This window comes from Eleginops maclovinus, chromosome 11 (genome assembly GCF_036324505.1).
Source record: "Eleginops maclovinus isolate JMC-PN-2008 ecotype Puerto Natales chromosome 11, JC_Emac_rtc_rv5, whole genome shotgun sequence".
Lineage (NCBI taxonomy): Eukaryota > Metazoa > Chordata > Actinopteri > Perciformes > Eleginopidae > Eleginops > Eleginops maclovinus.
The window spans coordinates 20,157,916-20,174,760 of record NC_086359.1 but is presented as its reverse complement, the minus strand read 5'-3'; the positions used below and the strand labels follow the sequence as shown (position 1 = coordinate 20,174,760).

Below are 16,845 nucleotides of genomic sequence, written 5' to 3'. Positions count from 1 at the left end.
GTCATCTCAACCACACCGTCACAGTCCAGCACTGGCTGTAACGCTCACCAGCGCACGTGGGTCATGCTCTTGTGCTGAGGTGAGAAGTGACCCAGTTAAGCCCCTTAACAGAGCAGGTGTGACACAAGGTAGTGAGACCTCTGACCTCAGACAGATGGAGGCGGGATTTCTCCTCCACTGTATAATCAGCCAGGTTCAACCTTGAGCCTTCCTGCATGTCAACCAGAGTGACCTGACCCACCTTGCCGCTCGTGGACGAGTAACTAGTGAGAGGGCCGGCGCTGTCTATTCAAGTCGCTGGATTATGTATATCCTCTTCTCCCTCTTGTACTAGATGTGGCCGCTGCGCTGCGCCTCGGGTCCACCCCCCATGCTGCAGGGCTGTCCAGGGTGGAGCGCTCGCCCATCACCAAGCACCGAGAGCTGCCCACCATCAGTGTCAGCAAGTCTTCCTCCAGCAAGTCAGAGACCACGCACCTCACCCCCAAGTCTGACACGCACCTCAGCCCGCACAAATCCAGCCCAACACACGAGGTACAGTGCATCCTACAAAAAGCACCAAACAACTTTTGATGACATCTAACATTTTATTTTTGTATTCAATTAAATCCTTAGACGGAGATACTGCCACTGTCTTATTGCTCATACTGAAATATAGGGCTGTCCAATTAATCAAAATGTAAATGCAATATGGACTATTGCAAATCAATATTTGGTAAAGGCGAAATATGTGATAATATCATTCTGAATGAAATATAGTTGTGCTACAGGGAAGTTCCAGCCAACACACTTTATTCTACAGACTTACTATAATATCCTTGTGTGGCACCACTCAAAGAATCTGAATTTTTAATAAAATGTTTGCAAGTGAGGCGTTTAGGGCTGATTATCGACTAGTCTGCCAATTACTTTCTAGATTAATTGATTGATTGTTTGCTCTATACAATGTCAGAAAATAGTGAAAAAAGTCCCTTCCTGTTTCTTAAAAGTCCAATGTGATGTCTTTCAATGACTAGTTTTGTCACTCCAAACCACAAAGATATTAATAGGATATAAAGAGGAGAAAAGCAGGAAATCTACATATTTAAGGAGCTGCCGTAGATTTCATGATTAACCTATAGTCAAAATAGTTGCGGCTCTCAAGGCAAAGCAATATTGGCCAAAACTTACAGTAAGAATATATTTCACCTCTCATTTTATGAAACGGTGTGAAACCCCAGTAAGATGGCTACTGTATTTGAAAGCTGCCTGCTTTTGTAGGGTAAGGTCATGCAGAATGCTCATCAAGATTACCAAGATGAAAAGCAATGCACGATCACATTGATTGCGTGGATTTAGTGGTTTCAAATCCCTCCTTAGCCTCCATGTCATCTCACGCGAGCACACCCTGTAGCTGAATAAGGTTATTAATACCCGCCATGATTTCTTATTTTCTGATGGTCTGGTCCTGCATGACAGACAGGTCGGTGGTCTTTTCAACTAGTCAATCCTCATCTGCCCACATTTCAATAAAGCTCATATTTAGTGAGATAATCCATTCGGTGCTGTGGATTATGAAGGTTATACAGTAGTGGTTGTAAGTGATTATCCTTGAAAAGGTTTTCCCAGGGAGCTATAAATATACAAGCCCTGTTGTACTGCGTGTAACTACTGTTTATGGAAACTATTTTCAGGTATAAAGGTGTTTCTCCACAAAACTCTATTGATATTACATCACCATATGAGAAATACCTTGTCTATAATATATTTTCTGTTGGATTTACCATCTGTGTCTAAAGAGCATATTAGGTGTGATAGACAAAAACTACACATCTGATTGTTTTAAAGTCCTAATATCTGAAACGGACATACCCGCTTTAATCAAAAGTCAAATTCTATGTTAGAATTATGTTTAATAAATGAAATCCATATGATTGTTCTTGTTTGCATATGTGTGCATGCATGTAATAACTTGTTATGAGTTCATAAATTCCACAGTTGAATGTCCGACCTATACTATCTGACAAACAGCTATTATTAAAGTCATATTATTGTTGTTGGGCACATGGGACTAAGGTTTTTGTCCTCAAATATAATTACATTTATCGGAAACAACAGTAATCCCATGCCCCTCAAGACTCAATATAGTGTTATCAAAATAAAAAACTTACTTTTCAACTCCAGATTTATACTAAGCGAGCCCAGCGAACAGTTTCATCAAAAGAAATGAAACACATAAGTTCATCTTCTTTTCGTGGTGTTCTCAGGTTGACACCGCCAGTGAAGTGGAGGAGCTTGATATTGACGTGGCGCCGGCTCCTTACATAACCAGCAGAGGAGCAGCAAAACTTCAGGTCTTCATTGCAAGATACAGGTAAACTGAATCATGAGCTGACCCACTGTTTCCACTGTTTGCTAACGTGTGAAACAAAGAAGTAACTTCCTTGTTAATTTAATTTCTGCAGCTATAATCCATATGACGGCCCCAATGACAACCCCGAGGTGGAGCTTCCACTCACGGCCGGAGAATACATCTACATGTATGGAGACATGGACGACGACGGCTTCTATGAAGGTAAATATGATGTAAATGTGTTGCATCTACATTTTTTATTTTCTGTCTTGGCCGGTTATTCAGTGTTTAATGTGGTTCCTTGCAGGTGAGCTGATGGACGGACGGAGAGGGCTGGTCCCCTCTAACTTTGTGGAACGCGTGTCAGACGACGACGTCATGAGCACTCACCACCCAGAGACGGGGGACATGTCCCATAACACCCTGCTAGACAGCAGCCTGCACAGTGCCAGCCACCAGCATCACCTCCACATAGGCAGGACCGGGGCCCCAGCTGCCTCGGCAACTGCCTCGGCCCCCCCCTCAGCCCCCTCAGATTCAGCATCGGCCTTGGCTGTCCCAGCCCCCCTCACCAACGGCCTGGACCTGGACTTGGAGGAGGTGGGAGTGGACGTTGTGCCTTACCCACGTAAGCTTACCCTCATCAAGCAGCTTGCCAAGAGCATCATCATCGGCTGGGACCCTCCCCTGGTGCCGGCTGGGTGGGGCAATGTGTGGAGCTATAATGTGTTTGTGGACCAGGAGCTGCGGCTCAACGTGCCCTTCGGTGCCCAGACCAAAGCAGTGCTGGAGCGGCTGGACATAAACCTCAAGGCCTACCGCGTGTCAGTGCAGAGCCTGACGGAGAAGGGCCCGTCGGACCAGATGCGCTGCAGCATGCTGGTCGGTCGGGACGTGTGTGTGGCGCCCACGCAGCTGCGTGTGGAGAGAATCACCGCCACCTCTTCCCACCTGTCCTGGCTGCCCAGCAACAGTAACTATGTGCACATTGTGTCCTTGAACGATGAGGAGTGTGAGCTGGTGAAGGCTGGCTGCTGCTCGCTGTGCCTCAACAACCTCCTGCCCAGCATGCAGTACACTGTCAAGGTGGAGGCGCGGCCGCACCGCACGCCATGGGAGTTACCTGTGGAGCGACGTGAACACAGAAGCGCCACCATCACCTTCACCACACTGATGGCAGGTCAGGATTATCAGATGTTCTCACGCCACCTACCTAACACACACACCATGTGAACAACATTTCTTCATTTAAAAACTAAATCATACCAACGTTTTCTGTATGACAAGAGTAAGGGCAGAACATGTAAAGCCCTGTCCGCCTCAAATGTTGACTGCAGATGAAACATTTTCTGAAAATAATCTTTTAAGAATAAAAGCTACAGCCTGATACTATAGCTAGAAATATGTTAAGTAACAAGTACAAGTGTTTAAAATAAGATTCTATTATAAAAACCTATTCACAGACATACATAATTAGATTATTAGTAAATCCTAAACTTATATTAGCTAAAATGCACTAAAAAGTCACTTTATTTTTGTAAATATCCTCTAGTGTTTATATAAATAGTTTTTTAGTTAGATTCGTGAAATGAAGATGGTTTCTTATACATTTAAAAATATGTCCGTAAATACCAGTGTGGTGAATTTTGAAGCTGTTAAAAGAGGATATTGTTAGTGGCTAAAGAGCCTTTAGCTCACTGGTGCTGACATAGAAGACATGCACCAATGTTTAGTTTTTATCTCTAACGTTAGACTTCTTATGTGAATATTAACTGCTCAACTTAACATGAAGGTATCATAAACGTTGGTTTGTTTGACACAAATCTTGTTTTCTGTAATTGTCCAATATGAAACGAAAAATTCGATTGACCTTTTGTGAAGTGGGTTGCTAACTTCGGGGATGTTGTACAAAAAACGTCACCCTGCAGCACTCTATTCAGATGATGTATTTTTGTTGATTGTCTACCTCCCACACAAGGACCTCAGTTCATTCATGAGAGCTGCTCTTGTATGCTGCTGTGACTCGCCTCTCTTTAACTAAGCGGCATCTTGGCACAGAATGCATTACTTCAAAGGGACTTGTTTATCCCAAAGTGCCCTTTATCATTATGTTTAATATTTCCGTACACTCCCAACAAAGCATTGCACAAAAATGAAAGGGTAGACTCAAAGAATTGGAAATCTGTGTGAACCTCAAAGCAAGGATTTGGTCATTGATGTCACTCAACAACATTTTACATGAATAGATTTTAGGACTTTTAAATGCATATTTGTGATCAGTGTCGTATTGGATTTGAGTTGTTTCTCTCAATGATCATTCAAATTTGCTTTAGTTTCAAGCCCACAGTCTTGGAACTCAGGTATATGCATCTTAAGTTTCTTCATTTCCCTTTAGAGTTTAGAGTTGTTCTCTGTAGAATAAAGTTCCCTTTGAGAGAACCTTTTTTAAATCTTAGCACGATACCTTCAATGTGACAGAATTATTTGGTCCTATATCCTTATGAAAAAGTGTTTTATATGTTGTTTGCCATTGGCTGTGCAGGTCCCCCTGATGCTCCTCTGGATGTACAACTGGAGCACGGCCCCTCCCCGGGCATCGCCCTCATCAGCTGGCTGCCTGTCACTATAGATGCTACCGGGACCTCCAACGGAGTCAGGGTCACTGGATACACTATATATGCTGACAAGAAAAAGGCAAGAACTTGAGGATTTTTGTGGGACTAAACATTCCTATTAGGGATATGTTGTGTTTTTTCTATTGGATACCGATAACCAAGTACCTGCTTCTGAAGGGCGTTACTGATGAGATAACTTCTATTTTCCAATTGTTTTATTTTGGAAAAAGTGTGTAACCTATAGTTTATCCACACATGATGGTAAGAAATATATTAAGAAAAAATATGACATCAAAAAAACGTAAAAACAAATTGCCAAAAAAATGATCTACTCTTGAATAATGCACATAATAATAATGTGGTGTCAAAGCTGAAAGCCTTCTGCCATCACACACAAAACAGCTAAATTCTCTCGTCTATTCATAGCCTTGCTAATCACATGTGGAGACTGACGTTATTATTAAAAAAAATGTGCCTGTTATCAAATCCTAATTGTATAAATATAAGATACATTTTTTAACAGTTCTAAAAAATATATTTTATAAATAATACTGTAACTCATAAATCATAAAGCTGTTAATGGCTCCAATAATACCTTTGTTTACTGTACCCGTCTACAGAGTGTGTGTATATTACTCATCCCTAACTCCTTCAGACGATTTCATTTCAGTGTATATCTGTATACGGCTTCTTGTAAGAAGTTTTATAATGGCATTGTGAATTTCAATGACGTCCATTTGTTTCTCCTATCCAAGGTGCTGGAGGTGTCTTCCCCCACAGCAGGCAGTGCGCTGCTGGGCCCATCTCAGATGCAGTCCCTGTTAGCATCTCAGGAGCTCACTGTCTGCACCATGTCCATCCACGGGGAGTCCTGCGACTCTCTGCCAGTCAATGTGCCCACCAAGCTGGCTGCCATCATGGCAGGACCGACCCTCCCCGCCCCAGTTGTGCCACCTCAGCCCTGCACCCCTACAGGAGTCAGTAGCCTGTGCTCTCCTCCGTCCTATGGGAACTCTGCTGCCAAAGTCTCCATGCTGCCATCAGACTCAAACATCTCTGCTGCCAACCCTCCTCCTGCGCTTCACTCAGAAACTCTTCACTGGTCTGCTTCATATGTGAACGCCTGGGCCAACCCCTCCTCTGCTGCTGCCTTGGCTGCGTGTGAGGCCACATTACCCGCAGCCTCCAACATCATTCCAGTGGTAAACATTACCCTTCCATCCTTTTATGCGTAAAAGGGCCACTATGTGTTTATTTTTCTTGATCAAAGGTTTTTGAACTGTTAGCCATGCCTCTCCAGGGTGGTGCGGGTTAGTTATATAGATATAGTCTTTTCCATCATAAATAAACATCCATAATCTGCTTAAAAATCATTTAAAAAAGTTCTCATACAGTAGGTCCTAAACTTGCCTAAGAATCATTATTTTTGTGTCTGTAAATTCAGACTGCTAATTTAGCATATTTTCTACATAACATTTTAGAAAAGTTACCATGAACTTTGTGTTCTGTCAAGTGAACTACATTGTGAATTGACTATGTTTCTCTTCTCCAGGTGAACGTGACCTCCCCGACCTCCTCAGCCCCTCCACCACCTCCAGTAGCAGTCACTGCCCCAGCCCCAGTGATGGTAGCAGCAGCAGTGGCGGCAGTGTTGGAGCAGCGCAGAGACACCGACAGCCCTGGGATCATACGTCCTTTCCCATCCATCTCAGACTTCATCGAGGACCCCAGTGCCAGTGCCAAGCTCGGGACCCCTGAGCGCATCCCTACCCCGCCCAAAGCCCCCATCACGGATCTCCTTAACCCTCAGGACATTAACATCCACCGGCCCCCCAGCTCCTCCCCGCTGGAGTCCGAGGCGGAGGAGGATCAGGAGAACACCCGCTTGGTGTCCATGGAGGATTTCTTGAGACAGGGTCCAGAGCAGACATACAGCAGGAACCAGCAGGTCAGCACCACTCCTGTTAGAAATAGTTTCTCTTTACGACAAACAATAATGTCATCTGTAGTGTCTCTCTGCTGGTTTGAAATGCAGGTTGAGTTCTTCAAAAGTGTTGTCCAATAACCATTAATTTTATCATTTTAAAAGTGTAAAAAAAGGTAGTTTTTATATTAAATAGATGTACATTTACATATAAAGTGGGTATAATGGAGCCTTCGACTTGAAGGGTAATTATTTTAACCTGCATACCATTATCACAGTTTTTTGTTTGAAAGTGACTAAGGAAGAAAAGGGAAAACTGAAAAATATCAAAGTACCCTTATGGAATTTCTAAGAAATTTAAATATAATAATAAAATAAATAATTCTAGCCCAAGCTTTCACTATTCTAAATGTAATATATTTGACAAAAAGGGCTTATATAGTCTTCAATTTAACTTAACTGAAAAACCCTGATTAACATATATGTAATTAGTTGATACATTTAAAACGCCGTTTTATAATGTTAAAGTGCATTTGAGCTTGAATTTCTTCAAATTTTGAATCGTGTATAATGTAACCCTATATCGAGGGTTGGGTTGTAACAGAATACATGTAACGGCGTTACGTAATCAGAATACAAAATCAATTTACTGTATTCAGCTCGCGTTATATTTGAAAAACAAGTAATTTTATGATATTTACTTTCATAAACCTGAAGTGAATACTTGTTGGAATTATTGGTGGAAAGGTTTCCTCACAAAATGTAATATTCATTACCAGGTGTGTAGTGCTATTGTTATAAGTACCAGAGCGCACCGATGAATCGCAGATTCATGCCCTTACTTAGAGAGTCCTTTACCTCACTGAGCTGTACTTATCAGAGCCTCTCGGATCTGACAGGAGAGGACTCTGTTGTAGAAACAGCTCCTTATTTCCGTTTGCGCAGCTAGCACCAGATGCTAACAACAACTATCCCTGATACGGGTACGATCTGTCGCTCGCTCGCGCAATCACACAAAATGCACTAGTGCCACACACACACACACACACACACACACACACACACACACACACACACAGAGCCAAGCTTGAATGACACAGAGAGACCCAGAAGTATTGGTACTGTAGTGTATCATATTATTTTCGATGGCTTTATTGTATGATCAGTATGATAGTTGAACAGATCGCCACTGGGCTTTCCACTAAAGTTTTAAAAGTTATCACATCGTTTCAGATGTTGTGTATGAGTTGTGCTCTTGATAAGCCATAAACACAGTAAACCTTTCAGTTTCCTTTTGCTTTTTTTGTCACCTGTACACCAAAACATACCCATCTGTGGTGGAAAAATAAAGTAATCTGAACACGTTACTTTTTAAAGTCACGTAAGTGTATTCTGATTCGGATTACTTTCAGAGCCATGTACTTCAGGCACTAATTACATTTATAAAGTAATCCTCCCAACCCTGCCTATATCACAAATGAATACATTGGCATCATATATCATTACCGCTAGCTATTACCAGTGCTATTTCTTTAGGGTGAATACACGTGGGCAATGCCAGAAGAAGGCCATAGATATCTGCAACATGTTGTTGTTTCACTTGCAGATTAATGTATCTTAATCTTTATTAAATGGAATCACTGAAAGGGAGTCAACATGTCTGGTAAATTGGATAGTTTGTTTAATAATGTAAATGTCTTTAATTGCAGAGTTACAGCAGAGGGTTTGCGGAGCCCCCCAGTGACTACCTCGCAGACAAAAGCCATTCAGATCTGTCTGACATCCTGGAGGAGGAGGAGGAGGAACTCTACTCGGACCACTTTGGAGACGCACATGCCAGGGGCTACACTGTCAGAGGCAACATGGTAAAGGAATGAGTGCATAACATATTCTGTGGAAGATGTGCTTCTGTCAGCTCTTCTTGCATAGTTCAGTCATCATTCAGTGGCCTTGTCCTGCTTTTGATCGTGCTTGATTTTTCTTTGTTTTTTCTTTCTCTTTCTTTTCTCTTTCCTTTTGCATGATCCGATTGCCTTCTGTGTTTCTGCACTTCTTTTATTTTTGCTGAAAAATACCATCCAATCCCACCATCACCAATGCATTCTTGCTCAATTTGACATTTGCCCCTGTAGTCACGCATTGTGCGGACTCCAGACAGTGAGGAGGAACTACCTGAGAGGATTCTGAAGTTGCCCCCTGAGGCGCACCCCGACAAGCAGCTGTTCATCATCCCTGAGCTGACGGAAGAGGAAGATAGCAGTCAAGAGGAACTTTTAACCCGCCGTGGTCATCCTCGGCACAGGCCCAGCCTCCATCATGACCCCCAGCATTACCCGCATCACCACAACTCACCCCCCCACCATCACCACTTCAACAGGGATCCCAGAAACCTAACCAAAGAGCCTTTACTCCGGCACAGGCCTCGGAAGCAGCACATGGGTTACCCCGAAGAAGAAGACATGAGTTTATATGAGGGTTCCAGCGGCAGGCGGGTCCTCGCTCCCCCCCAGATGCCCCCCTACAGCAGAGACCGATCGCTGCTCAAAGGCCTCGGGGACCGACTCAGGAGGGAGGCCATGATCAGGAGTCAAATGGCCGCCGCCGCAGGAGCTAACCCCGGTCTCATCCCACCAAGAACTCACCCGGTCAGCCAAGTGAAACGAAATCTGAGGCCGCCCCTCGGTCACGAGGCAGAGATCGACGTGGAGTATGGCACAGACGAGGAGGTGGGAATGGAGCAGATGTGCTCTGAGTGGTGGGTGGAAGGTGCTCCGATGGAGCATGGCAGACCCACTCACCGTAGAGGAATGAAAGCTGACCCGCCGGTAAATGTTGCTGCAGGACAGCTGCGATGGGTGTGTTGTCCCACCCCCCCTCATCTTCCCTATAGCAGTGTGGCTCAATCCTTCCCTTCTTTTAGTAAATATCACAAAACTCCGCTGTTACTTAGCAAGCAACATTTTACATCATCATCATCATCATCACCACAGTGACGGGGAGTTAGGGAGCAGATTGTTGCTATGAAGTTTATGTTTTGGATGGCATGGCATGGCAGAAAGTTTTTTTTTTAATGTAATCTTCAACCTGTGGCTTCAGATTTTTAAATATGCATGTCAATAGAGTGGTGTAGGGATGACATATTTTTGTCGGCCGACCATGGGTTCCCTCGTCTCAGAGTCATTGGGATTACTCCATAGGATTTTGGAATATTTAAAAAAATAAGATCTGTGGAAAACGAACCGGTTTGATAAATGCACGTTTTGTTCAGCCGAATAATCTCCACATGTCTACCAAACTTTTATCATTTTCGAATCATAAATATATTCGCCAACCACAGACCTTATTTCGAGCTATTTTCCAAAATCCTACGGAGAAATCTCATTTACTCTGAGATGAGGGAACCGGAAGTGGTAAAATGCTAACTCACTTCCGGGTTGTAGGACTCGTTTCTGCGCCACTCTATTGATGAGATTTTATCCTATTATCAATTCTGCCCCGTCATAACGTATGATACGCAACTGTCAAAAAAATACAGGCTTCAATTTGAGCGAGTGATGAACTCGAAGGCATGCAGCTAAGATGGACGGGGCAATTTGATTATTTTCTCCATCTGTCCGACTTCACTACCAATTGCTTTCATGTCCTCGTACAACTTGTTCACCACCCCCCATTTGCCTTATCCTGCATTGGCTTACAGTAGATGTGCTTTAAACTGTCTGCTACCACCAAAAGGAAATGTCTTGATGTGGAAAGGGTAGAATGCTGGAAATGATATTGTCATTGGATAAAAGACAGATTATTAGAAATTAAAACATGCATAGCTGCCTCTTCTGTAAATGTTCCCCCTGAGGTTCCCTCTCCTCCCCAGTTGTTATGTTTCTGAATAAAATGTTTTATTCTTATTTCCTTGTTCCTTTTTTTCGCAGGAGCCCAGTCAGATCCCTCCAGCTGAGGCGGGTCCATTGTGGGGGGTGCAGGGTGCGCCCCCATGTAAACCAGCTTCCTCACAGGCCAGACAACTCAAAGGTGAGACACACTCGTTTCTCTTTCCTCTTCCTGTTTCTTTCTCCCTCTTAACTCTGAAGCTGACACACCTGTGCTGTAAGCAAGCCTTACCCTCTCTCTCTCTCTCTCACATGATGGTGGTCAGATTAGCACCTTGTGTATGAAGGGAGGATGGGTGGGGGGGTGTATCTGCAGAGAAGAAGTGCAAGAGATGCTGCTAAGCTGAGAAACGGCTTAACTCAAAGTGGCTTGTCATGGCAGGAGGAAGTGACAGACGTTAAAATAGTAACCTCCATTAGCCAGCAAAGAAACGGCCTGCAGTGAGAAAGTCACGTCCCCTTTTAATCTTCTCAGTGATGATACAGGCTGCACTTTAATTTAATAAACCTACCTTTCTGCTACATGTGCAGGGTGCATGTTTGACTACACACAAACCCAGACACATACACATACATGCATGCACGTGCATGTAGATAGCGGAAGGGGAGCGGGGAGCCTCTATCTACTAGAAGATCATTGAGGATGTGAAAGTGTGCTGGCCGTGACTCTTGCCACAGATGGGCTGATTCCTCCTAATGAGATAGAGAACACATCTCTGCAGCGCAGCTTAAAGTCTCACTACAGCTCTTCAAAATTGTCGCTAGCTGTCGAATAGGCGACAGGTGTAATGTATCAGCCACACCGGTGTCAAACCTCATGTAAACCGTGCTGCAAGCTACATTTGAAAAAACTTCCTAGTCACATCTCACTTTCAATAACACTCTTTTTCTTTTACAGATTTAGATCAGAGAGTGGGTCAAACAGCGTTTTCCCCACTGCAGATCATGAACAAGTGCACGCTTGTCAAATGGCTCACACAGCTTAGGATCAGTGGTTGAGCTTGATTACCTCTTTTAAGGACATGCCTGTGCTCGGCGGGCACGTTAGCAGCAGTGCAGGCACGGGGCGTTGGGGGAGGGGAGAGCTGCCTATGCTATTTGCAGAGCACATTGCAAGCTTTGCAGGGCTTGTGTGCAGAGTGTGCCATGTAATAGCAGGGACTATTAATTGTATAAAGGTTATATAAAGGCATAGTTAACAGCTAGACTGAAATTGCCTTAACAAAACAATACATTTTATTAAATAATGCATGAATAAAAACAAGGAATTACATACTCGAAACAAATCATACTTCTTATTGATAATACGTATTTATCATAGGGCTGTAGCACATATTTTAATGTCTCAAATCAAAAAGAACATAGTTTTGCATTATTCCTCAAAAGGTTTCACACTATCATGAATGAATGTTTTACTTTTTGGGCATTTTAAGGAAATGATTACTCAACACTACTTGTATCATTAACCTGTGAACTAACTGTATTTCATTGTATAAATGATATGCGTAGCAAGGAAGTATTTGTGACCGTGTGTGTGTGTGTTTCTGCAGGTGGTGTCGATTCACCAAAAATCAAAATAGACGGTGATGTCCGTATCTTTGTGGCCCTCTTCCCGTATGATCCCGTCACCATGTCACCCAATCCTGATGCTGCTGAGGAAGAGCTGCCCTTCTCTGAAGGACAGATCATCAAAGTAAGTCCCCTCAGCACACAATGCAGGAATAACTATGACATTACGCATGTTTTTATTCAAAGAATCCAAGGTTGAAAATGCAAATGATAAAAGATTGCCTTAACATCAGTGATTTTTGAACACTTAATTTTCTTAAAATGAACACATTTTCCAACAAGATTACATTTTCAAAAGTTATTGTTTTGTGTAAAATAACTTAATTTTTCTAAAATTAAATCACCAATTAAGATTTCAGAAAAATCACCCAGTTTTTCAAAGATGACTCAAATGTCGTCCTTATTCTTAAAAAACACTTTTTTGAAAATATGTACACTCTCTCCAGGTTTACGGGGACAAAGACGCAGACGGGTTCTACCGAGGAGAGTGTGCGGGTCACCTGGGATACGTTCCATGTAACATGGTGTCAGAGATCCAGGTGGAGGACGAGGAGACCCGGCAGCAGCTCCTGCAGCAGGGCTTCCTTTCCACAGCGGCCTCCATGGAGAAGATAGGTACGTGAAGCTGTTTCAAGACGGGCCCCCCACACTGTGTGATTCCTCATTATGCTGTGATGTAAAGTTTGATATGTTACAGTTGAAGTTTATCGTAAACAGTAACATTTTATTCATAATATCACCGTTCTTCATGTTTGAGTGGTAAGTGGAAATAGCAGCAAAAGTGTTTCAGAATCCAGATATAAATTATAATTGTTATGACCTTTGTTTCTGAATTGGCCAGCTGTAGAAAAAAATATATTTAAGTCTGTGGTTAACAGGAGAAAAATATGGAAGTTGTTCCCTCTGGCCTGTTGACCTTTGACCTTTGACCCACCAGGAAGCACAAAGAAAGCTTTAATCAAATTACATTTGGGTTGAAATACTAAAGAACCCAACCTCTAATTTGTTATGGCTTTTTGCTCACTTTTTAGCTATTAAAGAAATCTTAACCATCTATTCAGAGTCACTGACTGCGTTTTCATGCAGGTGTAAAGAGTCAAAGTGTGTTCCTGTGGTACGATGTAGTAGCAGCAAAATCAGGCTGACACTCAGCGTCCATTGGCTGCTACTCTACTCGGAGCGGTGTTTTCAGATGGTTAAACCTGCTCACTTCCACTTGTTGTCCCTGCTGTCTGCTGCTCACTGGTTGCCATTTTTTTAAATTGCTCTTCACTGGCTTCTCATTGTCTATTTTGTCTTGTCTGCTTCTCTCAAAAATTGCACCTCTGTGTCTCTTTTTGGTTTCATTTTTGATTGGGTTTTCCCTTCTAAAACTCCATAAAGGCACTCGCACACACGCACAGCTTCCCAGTCGCCCTGTTCCACCGCCGAAACCGAGACGATCCAAGAAAGGTGTGTCACGCTGCAGATTGCGGCTCCCCACCTCTCTCCTCTATTCTCTCTGGTTTGCTTCTCTTTCTATCTATTTTACTTTTTTGCTCTTTCAGTTGCTGCCTCTCTCTCAGCGACCAGGAGGGATTTTTAGTTCAGCTGCTGAAGTAATAAAGTCAGCTAGCTTCCCAGCAGTCTCTCTACAGCAGTTTCATATTCAAATCTTAAAGCATAGTCTTCACACTTCTTTTCTAAGTGCTTATTGGCTCTTCATCTCTCAACAGGCTAACATTATTATGTCAATTACGCCTTCACAAAAGACACATGCATGACTACTGAGTCAGTCCTGTCAGCTTCCGTTGGATATTCATGTAATACATTGTAGACATGGCAGCAGAATGTGGCATAGAAAGCCGTACTGAATCATTTGAATCTTTCTCATTTGCATTCCAATAGTGTTTCTTCTTTGGGAAGAAACAATAAAAACTGGCTCCATCCCGGCCTTTCATCCCAGAGTGCTCCCCCTCTGTATGTGTCTACTGTATGACAATATCTAAAAAATATCACCACTCTAATCTCCGCTGTATTATAGAGAAGCATTGCCCCTTTGATTTTAAATAACTATTTGGGCGCTCACCTATTTTTTAATTCCTCCCTGACAGTTGCAGCCGAGGTTAAAGCTCTTATGTTTTCTGCCTGTCAATATATCCCACCATCTAAGGTTCGTTTTAAGGAATCCATAGGAGACAATGTACATGGCCAAAGCACCAACAGCATTCTGTGTCCAGAAGAAGGCTCTTAAAAAGATCATGAGTGCTGCGCTTTTCTCTCAAGGTGGCCCACACTATACCCTCAATGTGGACACTTTAAAAAAACAGTATGTGGACACTAAACATGGATCAATCTATATCAGCCATCAAATGCTGCAAACTTTATTTTGCTGTATTTGGAAATCTACTTAATGTTCAAATGCTATATTTCTGCACAGTTGCAAGTAAGGAGTACACTTATTATATCATACGAATTATACTCTTCCTAAATAGTTCCCAGGATGAGTAGGATTGTTTTCTACTCCTGTGATCCAAGCATATCCAATAACTCCAAATTGTTGAAAAAAGTCCACATTGATTAACGAAAGATCTAATCATTTCTAAATTCACAAGAGGATTTCATCTAATGAAATAGTCTCCTTGTTTTCCTTTTCTATGTTAAATAAGTCATAAAATATGTCAAAAAACATTCAAACCTAAACTCGAAAACATCAATAGGAGTTTCTAGTTATTCAGCCCTAATGTTGTACTGTAAGTCCTTTTGGCCACATTCTGCTTCCACGTCACAACTGCATTACATGGTCACGTAAAGCTCCCTTGTTGAGACGTCACCCCCCTGATCTCCATCTGTAACTGTGTGATGACATACCTGCTCTTCAGACAGGATTATATTCAGGTCTCTTCTCATTCTGTGATTGTGCTCATGCTCTTTTCCCTGTACCTCATCTCTTCAAGTGGAGTCTGCAGCGCTCTTGGAGGAGAGCTTAGACTCCTCCAGCCAAGGTTTGTAGTCAGCACTTTGACTCCTCTTCCTCTCCGCTCACCTGCATGATCAGACAACCTTCTCCACCGGATGACAGCATGTGTTTAAGTGCCTTTTTTTTAACCTTTTTTGTATGGTTCAACTGCATCTGCTGATAACACATGTATTTATCCTTCTTAGGGACTGCTTGATTATTTGAGGTATACTGAAGAATATTATTATTTTCAATAGAAGAAGACTCCTTTGCAATTGCAAAATAATAATGGTATTTCTGAGATCAATTATTGAAAATTGGGCAAGGTTTCATATTTAATTCTTCTCTAAGCCCCAGTGATAACCGTCAAGCAGTCCCTTCTCCTAACTCCTCTTTTCATTTCACAGTCAAAGTGGCATCCTTTAATACTCATTATTTCATTGTCTTCATTTTTACAGCTCTACAAGCTTTATAATGAAGACTGATTTCTAATCTCCTGTTGTTTATATTTGTATTTCCTTGTGATGGGACTCAGCTTAGCATGACGCTGAGTGGGTGCAGACATGATGAGCTGCATGCTGAAGAGCTGAGTGGAGTTAATCTTCTATTCATCAGGATATCTTATCGTCTCTCTGTTTGATTGACAGACCCCAGCCCGACTGCCGCTTCATCTGCCTCCACAGCTGCAGCTCCACCTGTGGGGGGCCCGATCCCAGGAGCTCGCAAGATGGTCGCCATCTTTGATTATGATCCACGAGAGAGCTCTCCCAACACTGACATAGAGGTGTGACTCGCACAGAAGGATATATTTTATCCTGACAAGGCCCTATGTGTGTGTTTGTGGTGTTTTAATGATCTGCTTCACTTTGATTGCTCTGATCAGGCGGAGCTGACCTTCAGTGCAGGAGATATCATAAATGTATTTGGTGACATGGACGAAGATGGCTTCTTCTATGTAAGTGTGAACATGAGACTACCAACAATTACTCGGAGCAGGAGGAGCTGTTCCTGAAAAAACAGAGCATTTTAAAATGATTTCCCTAATCCCTATTTGAATGAAGAAAAAGCTTTGGGGAAATTTGAGAGATGGTAATATACAACATCTGAACCACCTCACAGAACAGGTATAATCTTGAATAATAAATACTAAATAATAATAGATGGGCAGTTGTATTGCTCAATCGGTAGAGCTGGCGGCCCCTCTTTGGGCCCCATGCAGAATTATCATTTTCTCTGGTTTTACTATTTATAGGTATTAATGGTTTTTTTTTGTATTGTATTCTATAAACTACTGACCACATTTCTCTGTGTTGGAATTGAACAGACACTGGAATGGCTGCCATACATGTAGAAATTGAGATTTAGGAAACATTTGGAGTGGTCTCTTTATCTTTTCCTGAGCTGTATATATTACATTTATATATTGAAGTGTAATCTATGATATAGCATATGATAATAAATACAGTGACTACAATATTAGCAATATATTACCATTTAATAACATCCAATAATCATTTGGTCCATCATTATATAACGCCTTATGTATCTTATTAAATGTACAAATCTGGAACAGTCAGATATTT

The 16,845-nt window shown here is 42.3% G+C and overlaps 1 protein-coding gene across 6 annotated transcripts in view; it reads left to right on the top strand.

Moving 5' to 3' along the window:
• The window catches only part of LOC134872225 (RIMS-binding protein 2-like), a 65,653-nt gene that overhangs the window by 44,573 nt on the left and 4,235 nt on the right, over positions 1-16,845 (top strand). For 2 of the 6 annotated variants that reach the window (XM_063895426.1, XM_063895425.1), the window contains 16 exons: positions 335-534; positions 2,247-2,353; positions 2,445-2,554; positions 2,640-3,512; positions 4,875-5,026; positions 5,703-6,149; positions 6,500-6,895; positions 8,581-8,736; positions 9,004-9,696; positions 10,798-10,897; positions 12,306-12,448; positions 12,771-12,939; positions 13,708-13,776; positions 15,261-15,308; positions 15,910-16,046; positions 16,146-16,217. In XM_063895426.1, the coding sequence (XP_063751496.1) occupies positions 335-534; positions 2,247-2,353; positions 2,445-2,554; positions 2,640-3,512; positions 4,875-5,026; positions 5,703-6,149; positions 6,500-6,895; positions 8,581-8,736; positions 9,004-9,696; positions 10,798-10,897; positions 12,306-12,448; positions 12,771-12,939; positions 13,708-13,776; positions 15,261-15,308; positions 15,910-16,046; positions 16,146-16,217 (3,872 nt within the window). The remainder of the gene's footprint in view (positions 1-334; positions 535-2,246; positions 2,354-2,444; positions 2,555-2,639; positions 3,513-4,874; positions 5,027-5,702; positions 6,150-6,499; positions 6,896-8,580; positions 8,737-9,003; positions 9,697-10,797; positions 10,898-12,305; positions 12,449-12,770; positions 12,940-13,707; positions 13,777-15,260; positions 15,309-15,909; positions 16,047-16,145; positions 16,218-16,845) is intronic. The other 4 variants (XM_063895429.1, XM_063895427.1, XM_063895430.1 and 1 more) reach the window with 4 other exon arrangements.